The sequence below is a fragment of the Tursiops truncatus genome, chromosome 1, assembly GCF_011762595.2.
Source record: "Tursiops truncatus isolate mTurTru1 chromosome 1, mTurTru1.mat.Y, whole genome shotgun sequence".
Classification (NCBI taxonomy): Eukaryota; Metazoa; Chordata; class Mammalia; order Artiodactyla; family Delphinidae; genus Tursiops; species Tursiops truncatus.
Genome location: NC_047034.1, coordinates 54,896,242 through 54,914,424, shown reverse-complemented (window position 1 = coordinate 54,914,424; position 18,183 = coordinate 54,896,242). Strand labels below are relative to the sequence as shown.

Here is an 18,183-nt window from a genome sequence, read left to right as displayed (position 1 = left end):
ACACTTCACTGAGGTGTATTTCAAAAACATGCATTGTCTTATCCTTCAAAGCAAAACACCATTATAAGTCTATGTGTGAACTTCCTTTTTTCTCTGCAGTGTAAATGTCAATCGGTATTTGTTGTCTAGCTATATTTTATACATGTTTAGATATTCTCATTTTTAAAATCTTTGACATTTTTGCTAATTTTGTGTGCTCACCCTGCTTGCTGCTAGTAATAATGAATACGTTAATTGAAGCAAGAGAAATACCAAGGGAAGCTTAATTAGACATGCTAAATAGATCCCATTTCATCTTTAAACCAGAAAGAGAAGGTTGAATTTCCACTTTCCAAAGGATTATAACTATTTCCCATTACTTTCTCACTCATTTTGTTAGCAACCATTTTTCTGTTTTCACAGGGATTCATTTTTAGTCACTTTCATGTTGAGGTAGTATCTGAGATCCCATAAGAGCTTATTATATCTGACCTTAGTCTTCACAGATAGTCAGTTTTGATTCTACTCAGCTGGACTGGTATTTTGTAGGTTTAGTCTACTGTTTTCATGTAACACATGAACTAACTAAAAATCAAAACCTTGGCTATATTGCTGAAGCTAGACCTGAAGGATACTAACTCCAAGGCTGCCCCCCACCCAAAATATAGATATACTTTTAAAAATAGGCTGGGATTGTCAGTTTTATTTTTAGGGATCAAGTTCAAACTTTCAAATGCTTTTGTTTTTAAAGAACATTTATTAAATATATTGTTTGTATATGTGTAAGAGACAGACAGTTGAATGGGGAAGGTGGTGGAGGGAGAGGGGAAGGGGACCAAGAGAGAGAGACAGAGATGGGTGCCGGGAGAGAGGGAGAGAGAATGAGTGTGACTGAATGAATATGAATAAATTTAAGCTCCATATCTAAAAGCAAAGCAGAAATTTACGTCTATTTGTCATTTTCTTAAATAGTTTATCCTGATAAAGCTCGTATCCGGCCATCCCTCTATTTGCACTGTAACTGTAGTGACATCTAACACCTCTTCCACACTCCCATCCTCCCCTACTCCACGACTTCTGTGTCTATCAGACTCAAGTAGAGTTGCCTATTTCCTTGTCCTTTGGGAAGGCACTCTACTTTTACCTCTGTATCCAGGGCCTAGAACAAACGGTACATGCATCTTATATGTTCAGTGACTGCATGTATGAATGCTGAAGGGTGTTTAAACTTTTGTTTTAATGGTCTCACCACATTCAAGGAAATAAAGGTTAATCCCTTTTATACCTTGTATATTCAACTAATCATCACTTACTTAGGAAGAGGGAAAAGTTGAGTGAACTAGTTTCTCTAGGGCTGGTTACAGTTATCTTACGGGCAGCATTTTTGTATAGCCATTTTAGTAGAGATCAGGGAGAAGACAAAGAGGCTTATAACTTGGTAGTAAGAGAAGTATTGTAGACTGTTCATGTGCACATTAGTGTCACTTGAAGCTTCAATGACAGAATTGCTAAAGGGGTAAAAAATACAGTGTGCTTACGTTCTAAATAACTGCATAAAAACTGAAAAATGTCTGCTGACTTGAACAGCTGGGGTCAAAGCCAAGGCCCCCAACTCATAGGTAAAAAAGAAATAAGCAAATATTTAGAGAAGCAAAATGACAACAGCTAACTGTACTTATTTAACTTTAGGAGATTTTATTTAACTAATTTACATATTTCATGGTTTATAGTAGCAAACAGAAGTGGTCAGTTTGTATAGGAACTTAAATAAACAGTTACATTTCTAAGTGGGTAAACAGAACTCTACTTGATTCAGTTATTCAGGCAGGAAGTTGGTCTAACAAATGTGTCAAATACCGAAATCAGCCAAGGTCAGACTTTCAAAGAAGTGACATTTTAAGTAAATGTTTACATAATAGTTACATCCTAGGACCTTGAGTAAGGACAACTTTTTCTGTTTGCTTGGTACAAATTCTAAAATATTGAATATGTCCCTCTCTAAATTCTTTCAGCTTATTGATACCATAATTTAGAGATCGGTTCTTTTGATTTCAGATTTTATTCTCTGTTCAGATAAAAATATCTGGGAAGGTATATCAGATTTTATTTGTCATTTAAATCTTAATGAGAGAAGCTCATAAGCTTCTGAAACAGCTGAAGACCTTTTTATAGACAGAAAAATAGCAACATCAAGATTCTGGGAGGACAGTAGCATACTATCTATCAAAATTAAAAATGCATTTTATCCTTTGACTCAGCAATCCCTCTTTTGGGAAATTATTGAGGGAGAAAAGCAAGGTGCATAGCAATGTATTTAGAATGCTATCTTTTATATAGGAAAGGGAAAAAGTAAAATAAGAAATGTAATTCTTTTATTTGCATAAAGAAACACTGGCAGGTTATATGAGAAATTATTGAGTAGTTATGAGATTATGCAAAAGAGGTTGGGGGGACAGATACAGGGATTAGTGGATATAGGGATAGAGAGGAGTGAAACTTTTTTTAAAAGTTTATATACTTTTATATACTTTATACCTTTATATACTTTTAAATTGTTTTGAATTTTTACATCATCTTACTGTATTACCTATTTTTAAGATGGCTTAAGAGTAAATGACAAGGTGATTAAAATTAGCAAAAGAGCGAAATTCATCTCAAGTAGGGAAGCTTGAAACTTGGAACACAGATTTTACCTGTGTCACTGCAGAAAGCTGGCTCTGGAGAATTTCATTCACTAGTGGCCTTCAACCACTAATACAGGGGACTAATAACGTGAAGGAATGTTTCTGACCTTCTGGTCAAATGCCACTCAGTCATGTTCTGTATGTATATGTTTTCCTGTAGATGCCAGAGGAACAAGCATTCTGTGTTTTGGTGAAAATCATGTATGACTATGGTTTACGAGACCTCTACAAAAACAACTTTGAAGATCTTCACTGCAAGTTCTATCAGTTGGAGAGACTAATGCAGGTAAATAAACATTAGGAACTTTTATCACTCAGGGATTTGTTGACTTATAGGGAAAGTCCAATAAAATAGAAAAATAATGGTTTATGAAAATCTAATGGAAAGTTACAGAAAAGGTAAATGGATTTGGTTTCTGACCAATATCTACAGTGGTCTTAATATCATAAAATATTTATTTAACTACTTGACCATTTATAAAAATAGTCTTCCATTTAAAATATTCAACTTAATACACTTTGAAGTGCGAATATGGTGAATTAAGTCAGTAAAGAGATTTCCCAGTATTATTTGTAAATAAATGAAGATATTTACATAATAAAAGCTGAAATACTTAAGATTTTTCTCAATATTAATTAGCACCAGTACCATATTTAGGTCCACATGTAGAGAACACTTTAAAGAGACAGAAAGATATTGATGAAATTAAAAACCACCTAAAATATTGTAGTGTAGGGACATACTTTAAATTTTTTCCTCTGTAATTTCCAGATCTCAAACAATGTTGTTAACTATTTCATAATGTATATGTGTAAATTTTATGTATGAGAAACAGGTATTCTTTTATATATCTGTCATAAAAAAGATTGTGAGCAAGGACAAAATTTTTGTCTAGTGCTGTTAAAGGAATTACTGAGTAGCTTTGAAATTCCACCTGAGGTTGTAAATCTTAAACTTGTAATGGGTCTATGCAACATGTTTATATGGCTTTCTCTATAAGAGAAATCTCTATAAGGGAATCCAAGAGAAATCTGAAGAAAATACATGATTGAATTGATTCCATATTGGGGAAAAGTAAAGTGGTTGGGGAGGAAGGTTACTGGGATGTGGCAGTAGAGGATACTGGTAGGAGCTTATTGACATGACTTGTCAGGAGATCAATAGGTGTCTAAGGGGGAAGTGAAGTCAGTAGGAGACAAAGACTAGAACAGGGAAGTGGAAGGCAGAGAGTTTGCAGTGAGGTTAAGGACAGCTGTATTAGGAGAAGGGAATATAGGAGGGTAGAAGACCTGAAATGTGAAGAAGAAATAAAGGGGGAGGAGGATGTCAAAAGAACTGTAAGCACAATGACAAATGGGCATTGAGGGGGAAAAAGACTGTGTAGAAGAATCTGGTAACTATGGACAGTACAAGCAATGGGCTCTTTTTTAGAGATTTAATTCTTCCAAGTAAATATTTGGGATTCTTCACATTTTTTATCTTTCATTTACCTTTCATTTTTAAAAGTTCATATTTTTCCAAAGGTCAGTATTCTTAAGAGCTTTGAGAGTCAAATAAAAGTACCTGATAAATGAATAGCATGTTCGTGGTACTATGAAGAAACCCAAATATATTTTCTGTTAGCACTTTTGTCTGTTAACTGAATGACCACTTCAATACCCCATTAAAAGTACCTGATGGGTACATTGGGGTGTTTTTCAAAAGCATCTTGTACAAAAATTTTATTTCTGTGGTCTGTTTATGAAAACAAAACTAAAGTGGGCTTTTATATATCTTTGCCTTTGTCTTTCAGTTATGGGAATAGCTATGCTAATGCTTTATACTTTGCCTTTCATGCTTTTGAAAAGCATTTACTTGTATAAATCGGGGAAAAAGAGGGTTTTTCCTCTTTTTCCCAGTATTTTTCCCAGGAGACATCCAATTTTATACATTATATACTTGTACAATTTCTGTACTTTGTAATTTTTAATATGTTGAAGATAGACTGTTAAAAGCACGGTTATGTTTTGGGCTTCAGTACCATAATGTACTGAAGTAATATCATAGAACCCAGATGATGTTTATATTAAATGGTCTTCAAAGAAAAGATACATTTCTTTTTTGGCTAGTTAGGAGTTCAACCCTGAATGGAGTGCTGTGACTTGACCGTGGAGTCCTGATACTCACTAGACCACAGGTGTTCTGTCAGAGCAAGCATTTCCCAAGAAACAGGAACAGTCAAGTGAGCAAGAGTTGATCTTTGTTATTTGTTCATAACACGTCTTTCTTGTTCTCTGTCATATGCCCAGTTCTCATCTCCTATCATCACTTCTATGTAGTTATATAAAAGTCAACAAATGCTGTAGTAAATTGAGAGTGATCGTAGCAAGCTTGTCATAAATCGCAGTTGTGGCAGGAAATGAGGCGTCTTCAGTGTTCCTCCCCCCACAATTTTCCACTTTGACTTTCAGGAGCAGTTACCGGACCTGCACGGCCATTTTTCTGATCTGAACCTGGAAGCTCATATGTATGCATCCCAGTGGTTTCTCACTCTTTTTACTGCCAAGTTCCCACTCTGCATGGTCTTCCACATCATTGACTTACTGCTTTGTGAGGTAGAGTGACTCCCATCTCTCATATTTAAGTCAAAATAGAAAATAGTTTCTACTTAACATGATTAACAATTTTCTTCATTTTCTTTTTACCTTAAAAAAGAACATTAAGCCATAAATACTGACCAAAAAGTTCTATTTGAATTTTTAGTAAAGACTACTTTAATTGTAATTTTATTATTTGTGAGAAATGGTAATGTTAGGCATATATAATTTCTACAAATTAAAATGAGGTAATTAAATTTGTATCATTAAATTCACAATAAGCCTATATCTGTGTAATTATGCATTACTAATACCAAGGACCTTTAAAGTTAAATAAGTGAAATTAGAATCAGGTGTGTTTTTAATGGTAATGTAATTATACTCCAAGAGTGAATATAAATGAAAATTTTATGGTAATTAAGTTCTCAATTCATATCTCTTCCTGTGTGTTGTTTGAGACTCCTACCAGACAATTGAGAAGTGATAAACTAAAGCTTCTATATCATATAATTATATGTTTAGACAGTAGAATATTTCAAAAATCAGTTTGCAGAATTCCTTAGGTATCTATATTTGTTTCCTTTATTGTTTTTAGTTCCTTAGATGGCTGTATTTATTTACTTTACTCTTTTAAAGATGTAAGTAATATTACACACACATACACCGTTTACTGCCCATCAAAATGTTTGTCTTCGCGGTGATGAAAACGTTGCTGGATAAGAAAAACTTTTTTATTAGGAATATAAATGTATATAAAAATATAACTGTCTTAATGTAAAAAGCTGGAGTAATCAAAAGTGTAAACTTAATATAATCTAGACAGTTTTATATTACAATATTTTTTAACACAAAGTTTCTTCTTTCTTAGAAGAAAAGTCTAACCATTTTAATCACCCCAGGAACTAGAAATTTCATTATAAAAATAAGGTTAAAAAAGATAAAAACGTATAAGCTATATAAAGCATAACTGTTACTTTTCAGCCTACTTACTGCAGTAACCATCTGACATGCAAGCACAGCTGGGTTTTGCTCTTCAAAGGTTCTAGCTGGCAGAAGCACAACATATGAAGGGTGCAGAGCATTTTGTAAACATGTAAGATTTTAAAACATTTGTAATATATTTTGATAAAGAAGAGTTGAGTGACTCGCTGAGAGACACAGAATATGTTCCCGAATTCTGAATATTATAACAGCCAGAGTACCTGACTGATGACACATTAATTCTATTTGTCTTACTTACAAATTAGTTCCTAAAATGCCTATTTAAATTAAACCTAAAGGACGAATGCAAAATTAGGAGCTAAAACCTTATTCAAAGTCAAAATGGTGTGATCACAGTATGCACAAAGCAAACTGGACATTTGTACTAAAAACTCTACTTTGCCTGATTATCCAAATGGGTGTGGTGAACGGTTCTGACTCCTCTAATTTAGTTTAATATTCTTTGAAAGTAAAACCAAATTCATTGAGTTCTGTAATCTTAAAACAAGGTGATACTAAAAGTTAGTTTTGATAAATATTTATAGGTCTTACTTATTGCACACTGATCTGAGTTCAGTATTTCATGGTATTTATAAAAATAGGAAAAAGTGGGGGCATGACATTTTAACAGTTTTATCTTTATATATAGTAAGAGATTGCAAATGCTTATTATCATTGCTTCATGTTTTTTGCTGATATTATCTAACTTCAGAGTAGATTGGTTCGGTGGTGTTCATTATAGAAAAGAGAATGAAATGAATATGCTTAATCATAGCAGTTAAATTGGATTTCTTGGTCACTTTTGGTAAAGTAGTAACACTGGAATAGTGACTTTGTAAAATTGTCTCTACCTGAATGGTGCCATACCTGACACTGGAGCACTGTCCACGGGTCTTCTGGAACCCAGATTCATAATTCCTCAGGAAATTTCGTCTTGAAGATATTTGAATTTCTAATATCAGTTGCTAAAAAAAATTAGCAACATTTATGGTAAGGAAAAGAAAAGTAAATTTATAAGCCTTCTCATCAGTTGTCAGCTGCGATTCATAATCACAGTGTTTGAAAGCTCTTAATGCTCATTAAAATTAATAAGAGCATCATAGATGTTACTTTTTATTCCCTTAAACCTGTACGCTGCAGCTTTTTAAGGAAGTTGCATAGCTTTCCAAAACGGAGTAGGTTGTAATCACAGCATCATGGTAACCAAGGAAATAAATGATAACATCCCTTAACAAAGTAAATAGCCTTTCAAAATAAAGTTTATTGGGAACAGTATTGTAGTGTGCTTCAGGATATTTGTTCTTTCCACTAAGTCATCTTTGTCAGAGGATTAATTTGCAAAGGAAACTTTTAGATAAACTTTTATTTCCTGCTTGTCTGTGTTTTCTCTTTGCCCCTTTCCTCCTTGTGGTTAATAAAATATTTATATCAAGGCTATTCTTTCATGTGTGATAAAATATTCCAAAAGAAGAAATGGAAACATAGTCTTAAATAGAATCATCCATAGGTATTTGTTTTCGTCCTATTCTCTCTTTTTAAAGAAAACAATTTAAATCTTGATGGTCATGAATTAATATTGAGTTACAAATGGAAGGCTTGGAAATTCTTAGATGGAAAAAGTGTTGATTTTTCAAAGTTCATTATTCTGACCAAAAAAATGTATTGGTCTGCAGAATATTTTGCTCAAAGATCCTATTGCAAAATGAGAAAGTCATTGAGCTTGAAATTTTACTCTTAGAAAGTATATCCTCATTTCATGTTTTCCTAAGTTAAATGTTTTTAAGGATTTCTTCATTCATTCTGAGGTTAAGAATATGAAGTTAATGAAGTAGCAGAAAAGGGAAGAATTTTAGTAGACTTTGACAATGCAGTTGGAATCAAGAACTAGTTATCGGTAGTTTTATTTAAAATATTTACTTAAAGCTAAATATGCGGTGACTAGGGTTAATTCTTTTGTTTGGTGAAGATGGATTGCAACAGGATTTGAAACTAGAGTTGAAAATACATTTTCTTATATTGAGATGAATGGAACTCTGTAAATTGACATTTAGCCCAAAATTGAAATGAAAAAAAATTCTTTTTAAAGAACAAAGCCTCCTATGTTTATTATCTGTCTCTGTTTATATGGAGGGATAAGAAGAAGGCTAAAAGTATTAATTACAGTGTAAATGCTATGCTGTTAATCCCCCAAGAATAAAACATTGGTTTTTAAAGAACCTTTTATTTAAATATAACAGAATAAAAGAAAATGTGCAAAAATTAGTGTAAAACATGCTGATTTTTAACAAACCGAACATACTAATGTAGCAAGTACCCAGATAAAAGAAAAAGAACATTACCTGCATTTCATAAGCCCTCCTCCCCTCAGTCACTACTCCTCTGAAGAGTGATCACTATCCTGACTTTTAACACCTAGATTAGTGTTAATTGGTTTTGAACGTTATGTAAATGGCATGATACAATATGAACTCTTTTTCATCTAGCTTCTTCATTCATCATTATGTTTGTGAGACTCATCCACATAGTGCATCTAGGCATGGTTTATTTCAATTTTGTGAATATGCTACAATTTATTTGTTCTTCCATTCTATTGTTGATGGGCGTTTGGGTCGTTTCCCGATTAGGGCTATTATGAATAGTGTTGCTGTGAACATTCTTCAACTTGTCTTTTGGTAAACATGTGTACGCATTTCTTTATTTTTTTAGTTTTTTAAATTTTTTATTTTTGCGGTATGCGGGCCTCTCACTGTTGTGGCCTCTCCCGTTGCGGAGCACAGGCTCCGGACGCGCAGGCTCAACGGCCATGGCTCACGGGCCCAGCCGTTCCGCGGCATGTGGGATCTTCCCGGACCGGGGCACGACCCCGCGCCCCCTGCATCGGCAGGCGGACTCTCAACCACTGCGCCACCAGGGAAGCCCGTGTACCCATTTCAGTGGGTACACGTCTAGGAGTGAAATTTCTGGGTTAGGGCATATGTAAGCTAAGGTTTTGTAGATGCTACCAAACAGCTTTCCAAAGTATTTTGAGCATCGCCTTTTGTGTTGTTTTTATTCAGTAAAAGTCTTCCTTGTGATCAGGGGCAGAGTTTTTGTTTTCTATTTTTTTTTTGTAGATGGCAGGTCCTAGATCAGATTAGTGTTCATGAACATGGAGCAAAATGAATCTCATTTGGTGATTGAAGTCATTCACTTAATCTCTGAAGTTGCGTACAGATGGGAACTAAGAGCTGGATCTAAGACCCAAATCACTTTTGTGCTTATATGAGGGCAGTTACCCTGATGTGGAAAATTCAGCAATGTATTCAGTTATAGAAGAAGCAACATAGAGACAGCTTAACATTGGCGTTGAGGTATTTGGCTTTTTAGTTAACCCTTCCTGTATCACTTTCTTCACATTACTTTACCAATATATGTCTTAGTTTTCTTCTCTGTAAAATGAAGCTAACAATACTTAGCTCCTGGGTTTATTTTAAGGATTAAATGCAATTATGGATATAAAGTGTCTATCACTCTGTCTGCTACGTAATAAATATTTACTTAATAATATTACCTTCCATTCTGCTCCATCCACCTGTATAGTCCTTTTAGTTGCTTCTCAATTTATTCAATTAACAACCAACTTTAGGGATTCTTAAGAGAGGGTTAACTAGCTGTTGGTTCGTTATTACCTTTCTAACCACCTTTGTTTTCCCCCCAGTTGAGGCGCTTCTTTGCTAAAACCAAAAATTTAGCCATTGACCTTAATAGAAGTTTTATTCTATTTCTTATTGACTATAGTGATTCAAGTAGTCCTCCAAAAGTGTTTTTTCTTCCACCTTCTTTCAAAAGACATAAGGAAAACAGTGTTTCTTTTAGTCTTGACAAGATAACTGACAGCTGTTTAAAGTTGACTCTTCCCAGATAGTTCAGGTTTTAGAGTATCAAATATATTCAGCTTTATATAGTAACTTGGTATTTCATGAAATTTAAGGAAATTATTGACCCTTCAAATTGGAGTATATTTCCTGCCTCTCCTTTCTTCTTAGGGTGATGAGAAAAGAAATGACAGTACGGGATATCTGATTGAATACCACCAAGTATAATCCCCCTTTCAAAGCAGTTTTCTAAAGCTGTTATCTGAAGAATAGATTCATTGTGTAATATCTTTACTCTTTGCCCCCATTTTCCTCCCTCAAATAGTGATACATTGAATGTTTAATTGAGATATAGTTGACATATAACATTGTGTAAGCTTGTATCACAGTGTATCACAACATGTTAGTTTGATACATTTATGTATTGCACTATGATTACTACAGTAGCATTAACACCTTTATCAAGTAATACATTGAATTTAAAGCACATCACAATGGGCTGATATAAAGAAGATTAAGAACATAAACATAAAATTTTCTGAAACTTTAAGAATAGTAATTGGTCACAAGAGAGGAAAAAAATGCTTTGACTAACCAATAAATACTGTAGAGGGTATTTTAATGTTTTACTTATCAGTAGAAATCCTCAGGACTAGAAAAAACTCTAAAATCTCATTTCTGGCTGCTAATATCTTTCCTACCTACTAGGGTCTTTATGGTTCTCACATCAGTTGTCTTAACAGCTCTTTCTTGTGTTTTTGTTAATTTTGACATTACAGAAAGAGGCAGAAACCTCAAGTTAAAAAATGGCAGAACGACTATCTGTGCTTCCTGTGACTTTGAGAGGAATATTCATTTATTCAACAAATGTTTATTGAACTCCTACTAATGCTTGGCACCATTCAAGTTCAGGGATACAACAGTAAATAAAAAACAGATAAAACTCTTGCCCTCATTAAGTTTTTATCCTTGTGGAAAAGGCAGACAATAAACAAATGACTAAGTAGAATATACAGTATATCAGAGGTGTTAAATGCTATGGAGAAAGATAAAGGAAAGAAGAGAAATATGGCAGATCTTAACAGGGTCTTTTGACCATGGTAGAGAATTTAGGTTTTACTGGACTGAGATGGGAAACCACTGGAGAGGTTGAGTATAGGAATGACATGCTCTGATATATGTTTTATCCTGAACTCAGGTTACATTGTTGAAAAAAGATGTGGGGAGAATTTGAAGGGAGAAGTGGGAGACCAGTTAGAGACAATTGAGGTAATCTGTGGTGTTTGGACCAAGCAGTGGCAGTGGAGGTAGTGAAAAGTGGTTGAACTCTGGACAGATTTCAAAGGTAGAGAAAACAGGATGTGCTGATGGAGAATCTGGGGTAAGTTTTATTGATTACATGTTTTCATTTAAGGTAGTAGTGAGAGGGAAGGATGGCTGGTTGCGTAGCTTCCATGCTTCAGGGAGGGAGCATCTTGGAGACAGATGATGCTGTGGAGTGAATGGGGAATGTTACTGTTACATGCTTTGTTCTGGAAGTGCTTGGATTACAAATTCTCTGCAGTGTTTTTCCAGAAGCAGGTTTTGGTGCCCCTGGGAACATTTAAGGTCAATTTTTAAATAAGAAATATAGAGGGTGGAATAATTATGAAAGATGATCAATGGGGGAATAAGCATGTTAAACCTAGTACTTTAAAATACAGCTGCATATTTACTGCTAAAAATAGAAGTGGTGTTTTGCTGCAATAAAATCAGACTCACAAAGACTTTATATACCTTGAACCTGTTCAGTAACCCATAGTATTTAGTTGTTGAGTGTTTAGTTCTCATAATCAGAGCAAAGATCACTGACTTAAAGTTGTGGGGTGACAGATTTTTTTCCAATAAAAATCTTTCAGTTCATCATAAATTGGAATAACTAAAGTTACTTTATAGTATTTTTGGTGGCAGAAACACTCATAACAGTTAAACTGTATATACATGGATTGAATAAAATAACTAAACATAGTCTATTATTTTTATGATTAAATATTTAAAATAGACCCACAGACATAGAAAACAAACTTATGGTTACCGAAGGGGAAAGGTGGCGGGGGGAGGGATAAATTAGGATTTTGTGATTAACATGCACATACTACTATATATAAAATAGATAACCAACAAGGACCTACTGTATAACACAGGGAAGTCTACTCACTATCCTGTATTAACCTATATAGGAAAAGAAGCTGAAAAAGAGTAGATATATGTTTATGCATAACTGAATCACTTTGCTGTACACTTAAAACTAACACAACATTGTGAATCAACTATACTCCAATATAAAATAAAAATTTAAAAAAGAATAATAAAAAAATTAAACATACCAAAAAATCATAAAGACATACAGTGAACTCCTGTGTCTACCTCTCTGTTTAAGACATAAAACAATACCAGCAATGTTAGCTTTGTACATTATTATCTCTTCCTGATCACACCTCCCGCCTTTTGCCTTCCTCAGAGGAACCATTCAGTGTTTATCATTCCCATGTATGTCTGTATGTATGCTATGTATATATGTATCTCTGAGCAATTTCCAATTGAACATATTTGGAAAATATTACTGTACTCACTGGTTTATCAAGTCCACTTCCAAAATATTTTTTGAAAGCAAAATGTGTCTTTTCCTCAGTATCATGTCCTGTTCAGTAACCTCCTAACTCATCTTACCACTTGACCTTCTTTTATCCCATTATTCTCCACAGCATCCAGAGAAATTTTCATAAAACCCAGATCAGGTCATGTAACCCCTCTGCTGAAAATGCTTCAGTGATTTCCCACTAAATAAAACTTGAATTGTTTCACTTGGTCTGTAATCTTACTCTTCCTTCCTCCACAGTGGTGTCCCTGGGTCAGTCTTCCCCTTACTCACTGTATATCCAACCCTGGCCTTTTAGCTTCAGAAACACTTACGATCTTTTCAGGTTGAAAATGTCTGTGTAGCCTTTCCCTTCTGCCTACAGTGTGTTCTTCATTCTACCTGGCTTACCCCTTCAGGTCTAAGTTTAAATGTTTCTTCCTCTAAGAAGTTTTCCCTGATCACCCATTCTTAAGTAGTGCGTCCTTTTACCTTCTCTGATAGCACCCTGTAGTTGGTGGTTATTTATTTATTTACTGTGTATTGCTTTTCAAATACCTATTTCTTCTACTAGATTATACATTTCTGAAAAGAGAAGCCATGTCTGTTTCGTGTCCTACTGTATACCTAGTCAACTTGTAGACACACAGGAAATATCTGTTGAAGGAAAGTAGGAATGAAGAATTAATGGACAAAATGATTTTTATTGTCCTCATGTAGATGTTTTTATGAAATCCTATGGGCTGAAAAATAACTGTGCCCTTGATTCTTAAGAGAAAAAAAATAAGTTAATATATTTAGGAATTCCTTCTCTTTTAGTTAAGAAATTTTAAGAAACAGAAATCCAGACATAGTAGCCCAAGTACAGTGGGGGTTTATTATAAATATAGAGGGAACCCAGGAAAAGATGAGCAAGTAGACCTCAGGAAGGACAGGTGTCACAGAAACTCCAGGCACTCATCTGTATTGGTCTCTCTCTGTTTATGAATTGGATGTTCTCCCTTCTTTCATGACCTACATCTTTGTAGCTTTGTTTGTACAGGGCCTAAAATATCTCAGAAACGTCTGCCATTACCTTTCAGCTCTTGGATCAACAGCTCTTGGCAAGCTCCTTATATTTTTAAGATAAAACTCTTGAGGGATAACCTAATTGGTCCGGCTCGTATTTTAAATAAGCCTCCATAGTCATGAGTCAAAGGCATGGGTCACCTTAGGCTAGTTGTCCATCTCTTGTCCAATATTCTGTGATAAGGGTTAGCCTTGGGGGGAGTCACATGACCTACAGCCCACTCAACAGGAACTCTACATGGAAGCAGATTTTCGGAGAAGGGTCACTGGTGGATCTGGAAAAACAAAACATTTCTAGGTGCATATACTTCATGGATTGAAATTATTAGTGTTAACTGCTTTGAAATTTGGCATTTGATAAATATTTATTAAATACATATTTATTCTCAAAATTTTATTATCAATCTCAAAATTACAACTCGAAAATGTATTATCCAGCTGTAGATATTTATTTAATTAGAATGAAGAGTAGCACAGTTTTAATATAGAGTATAATCTTAAAAATTATGGTCCTCAGGGTTGAAGTGGTAGCAGTGTTCCAAATCATTTTCATGATATAGTTTTTCAAGTAGGGTTTTGAGTAAAGGCAGCATGTAACTTCAGTCTATGTAAATTATTTTAATAATTATCTGCAAAGCAATATAGAGTATTTGAATGCTTCCCATTGTGTGGAAGTTGGATTGTGAAAGCATCTTCTAATACTAGTTTAAAGACCTCCATTGCTATTATTCATAACAACAGTCTCTGATTTATAAATTATTTAGATTGTACAGTAGAGATGAAACTCTATCATACAGTGTCAGCTGGAAGTAGATTGGAAATGAGACCTTTTTTTGGAGAGTAGTTCCTTACCCTTACCATTCAGTTTTATTCATACCCAATTTTTGCTGATAAACTTTAAGGTTTCCCTTTTTAAGTCTCAAATATTTGAGGACAGGATACTGGCAGGCTTTTCTGGGGAGTAATTCTGGGCCACACACTTCCCTAAAATTTTTACATCCCTGTCACACTTCTTACCTTCTCCAAACAGACTGCTGCCCTTCATCTTCCTCATATAGTTGGCCAATTAGAAATAGTTTTTTTGATAGTCTGATTATTCTTGTCCATTTCTATAGCAAATAGACCAGTGATCTTTGCCTCTCTCAAGAAATCCCCATTATCTACTCTCATTTAAAGATTGGAGTCTTATCGCTTCTCAACATTGGTTGAGGTCTCTCAGTCCAAGAATTTGTTGACCTTGTATCTCAGTTGCTCCTTCTATGATCTAGCAGAATTTTCATCATGAAATGGCTTCTTCTGATGTTCCTGGGATTCTTTTCTAGCTTCCCTTTTCAGGTACTTTACCATCAGCATCCATTGTTGGGCATTTTTAACCAAACAATGATTTGACCTTTACATTATTTACCCAGAGCAATCATATCTAGACATAAAATAACCACCTACCACTACTAGAATTGCTGATTGCATTGGTTAAAAAAAGAGGCATAGTGGAACATTCTGGTCTCCTGCTTTTTGGATTGTCTCACCAGGGTTTTCAGAAGCTCTTATTTTTTTTAGAAGTCTACTTGACATTTTGCTTCTTGTCCATGTCCTAGTAATATAGCCCACTTTGCTCTTCTTTGTGAGGAATAATGCCAGAAAAATTTCCATAATTGAATGGAACAATTTCCTGCATGTTCCACTGGCTCATTGACCTACTGAGTTGCAGCTTAGGCTGTGTCACAGTCTGGTGGTTGTTTCTTACAGCATTTAGTGGTCACGGTCTAGTTGTTCTCCAACATCCCAATGAAGTAGGCACATACTACTTATGACTAGTTCTCTTGTTTATGCTAATTGACAGATAGGCAAGAGACCATTTTGTTCATAAGAATCCTTAATACAGAGAAAAATTAGTGCATTCTTAGTATTCAGAATCTGTCTTCCTGTAAATCTGTTGAAAAGATTATTTGTTAATATTATTATATGACTCTTTGTAAAAAGATGAACAATAGATATCCAGCAGTACTGATAAAACCTCTAATTTAAATGCTCTTTTTTTTCTATTCAATAGAATAAAACATATTATTATCTAATTATCTGATAATTAATGTGTTCAACTTGAAATGTAAACAGCTTAAAATAAGTGACTGGGTTGAAGCTAATAGTGCTAAATAAACACATTCAGATACAATGAGTCAACCTTGAAATACACAAAATTATCAGGCTTCTGAAAAATAGGTCATCTTTAGAAGATATTACTTTGCCTACTCACCTATATAGAAATATGATCCATTTCTTGTCCCAGATATTACTTTTCCCCCAAAATCAGTTTAGTTTTTTTGTCGTTGTTGTTTATGTCTGATAGTGCACTGCATGGAAATTTTGCAAATATCCCTTGTTCTGTGAGAACCTTCTTGTTAATATTAGAAGAGCATGATGATACAGTGCAATACTGAAAGAAAAAAAGTCTCCCTGTTAGCTGATTAGTTATAGGAATAGATATATAGATTAATGGATTAGAATTGAGAGTTCAGAAATATACATTTTTGGCTAACTGACTTTTGACGAGGATGCCAAGACAATTCAATAAGGAAATAACGGTCTTTCCAACAAAGTTGCTGGGATAATTGGATATTGACATAAAAGAATGAAGTTGTACGCCTACCTCATACCATATGTAAGAATTAACTCAAAAAATAAATCATAGGCCTAAATGTAAGAGTTAAAACTATAAAACTCTTAGAAGAAAATCTAAGTGTAAATCTTCATGACCTTGGATTACACAATGGTTTCTTACATATGACATTTAAATCACAGCAACAAAAGAATAGATAGATTAGATTTTGTCAAAATTAAAAATTTTTATGTTTCAAAGGACACTATCGAGAAAGTGAAAAAACAGACCACAGAAGGGGAGAGAGTATTTGTAAATCCCATGTCTGATAAGGGCTTTGTATCTAAAATATATAAAGAACTCTTGCAACTTACTGATAAAAGACAGATAGCCCAATTTAAAAGTGGGCAAAGAATCTGAATAGACATTTCTGCAAAGAAGATATGCAAATGGTCAATAAGTACATTAAGAGATCTTTGACATCGTGAGTCATCAGGGAAATGCAAACTAAAAGCACAGAGAGATACGACTTCACACTCACTAGGATAGGTAGGTATAATCAAAAAGGACAAAAACTAGCATTGGTGAGGATGTGAAGACACTGGAACCCTCATAAATTGCTGGTGAGAATGTAAAGTGGTATAGTTACTTTGAAAAGCAGTTTGGAAATTACTCAAAAAATTAAAAATAGAGTTACCATATTACCCAGCAGTGCAATACACACACACACACACACACACACACAAGAACTAAAACCATAAGTTTACCAAAAAAAACCCACCTTGTATACTAATGGTCATACCAGCCTTATTTGTAATTAACTAAAAAGTGGAAGCAACCCAAATGTCCAACAACTGATGAATGAAACAATGTTGTATACCCATATTGTGGAATGTTATTCAGCTTTAGAAAGGAATGGTGTGCTGATACATGATACAACATGGATAAACCTTGAAAACATTATACTAAGTGAAAGGATCCAGACAAAAAGGACACATAGGGCTTCCCTGGTGGCGCAGTGGTTGAGAGTCCACCTGCCGATGCAGGGGACACGGGTTCGTGCCCCGGTCCGGGGAGATCCCACATGCCGCGGAGCGGCTGGGCCCGTGAGCCATGGCCGCTGAGCCTGCGAGTCCGGAGCCTGCGCTCCGCAACGGGAGAGGCCACAACAGTGAGAGGCCCGCGTACTGCGCAAAAAAAAAAAAAAAAAAAAAAAAAAGACACATATTGTGTGATTTCATTTATATGCAAATCCATGGAGACAGAAAGTATTGATAGATTAGTATTTGCCAGGAACTAGGGGGAAGAGGGATTAGATACAAGGTTTCTTTTTGGGGTGATGAAGAGTTCGGGAATTAGATAGTGGGGATGGTTGTACAGTTTTTTGAATATACTGAAAACCACCGATGTGTCTATACCTTTAAAGGATGAATATTATGGAATTTGAATTATATCTCAACTTGGAATGGGGGTGGGGAGTGCTTGTTAAATATACAAATTTTATAGATCCATCTTAGATTCAAGATTCATGGAAGATATGACCCTAGAAATCTACATGTTTAACAAATGTTTCCAAATTTTAAAATTCTCTAAAGTTTAAGGAATGCTCATTTAATAGTTTTATGAAATGTGTTTGGGCTAAAGGATATATACTCTGTGATTATTTTAATCACCCATAGCAGCAGTAGCAGAGGGTTCTTGGGGGATCTGTCTTCTGTCCCATATGGGAGTTATTGAATGGTACAGGCGTAGTCCTTTTTCTGGAGGATTGAGAAGAGTGACATGGAGAAGCATGAGACAGTGCACTTTTTCATTTCTTAGAATTCATTA

At 34.7% G+C, this 18,183-nt stretch overlaps 1 protein-coding gene across 7 annotated transcripts in view; it reads left to right on the top strand.

The window, feature by feature from the left end:
• The window catches only part of RABGAP1L (RAB GTPase activating protein 1 like), a 682,857-nt gene that overhangs the window by 442,916 nt on the left and 221,758 nt on the right, over nt 1-18,183 (top strand). For all 7 annotated transcript variants that reach the window (XM_073804143.1, XM_073804149.1, XM_073804154.1 and 4 more), the window contains 2 exons: nt 2,824-2,949; nt 5,115-5,258. In XM_073804143.1, the coding sequence (XP_073660244.1) occupies nt 2,824-2,949; nt 5,115-5,258 (270 nt within the window). The remainder of the gene's footprint in view (nt 1-2,823; nt 2,950-5,114; nt 5,259-18,183) is intronic.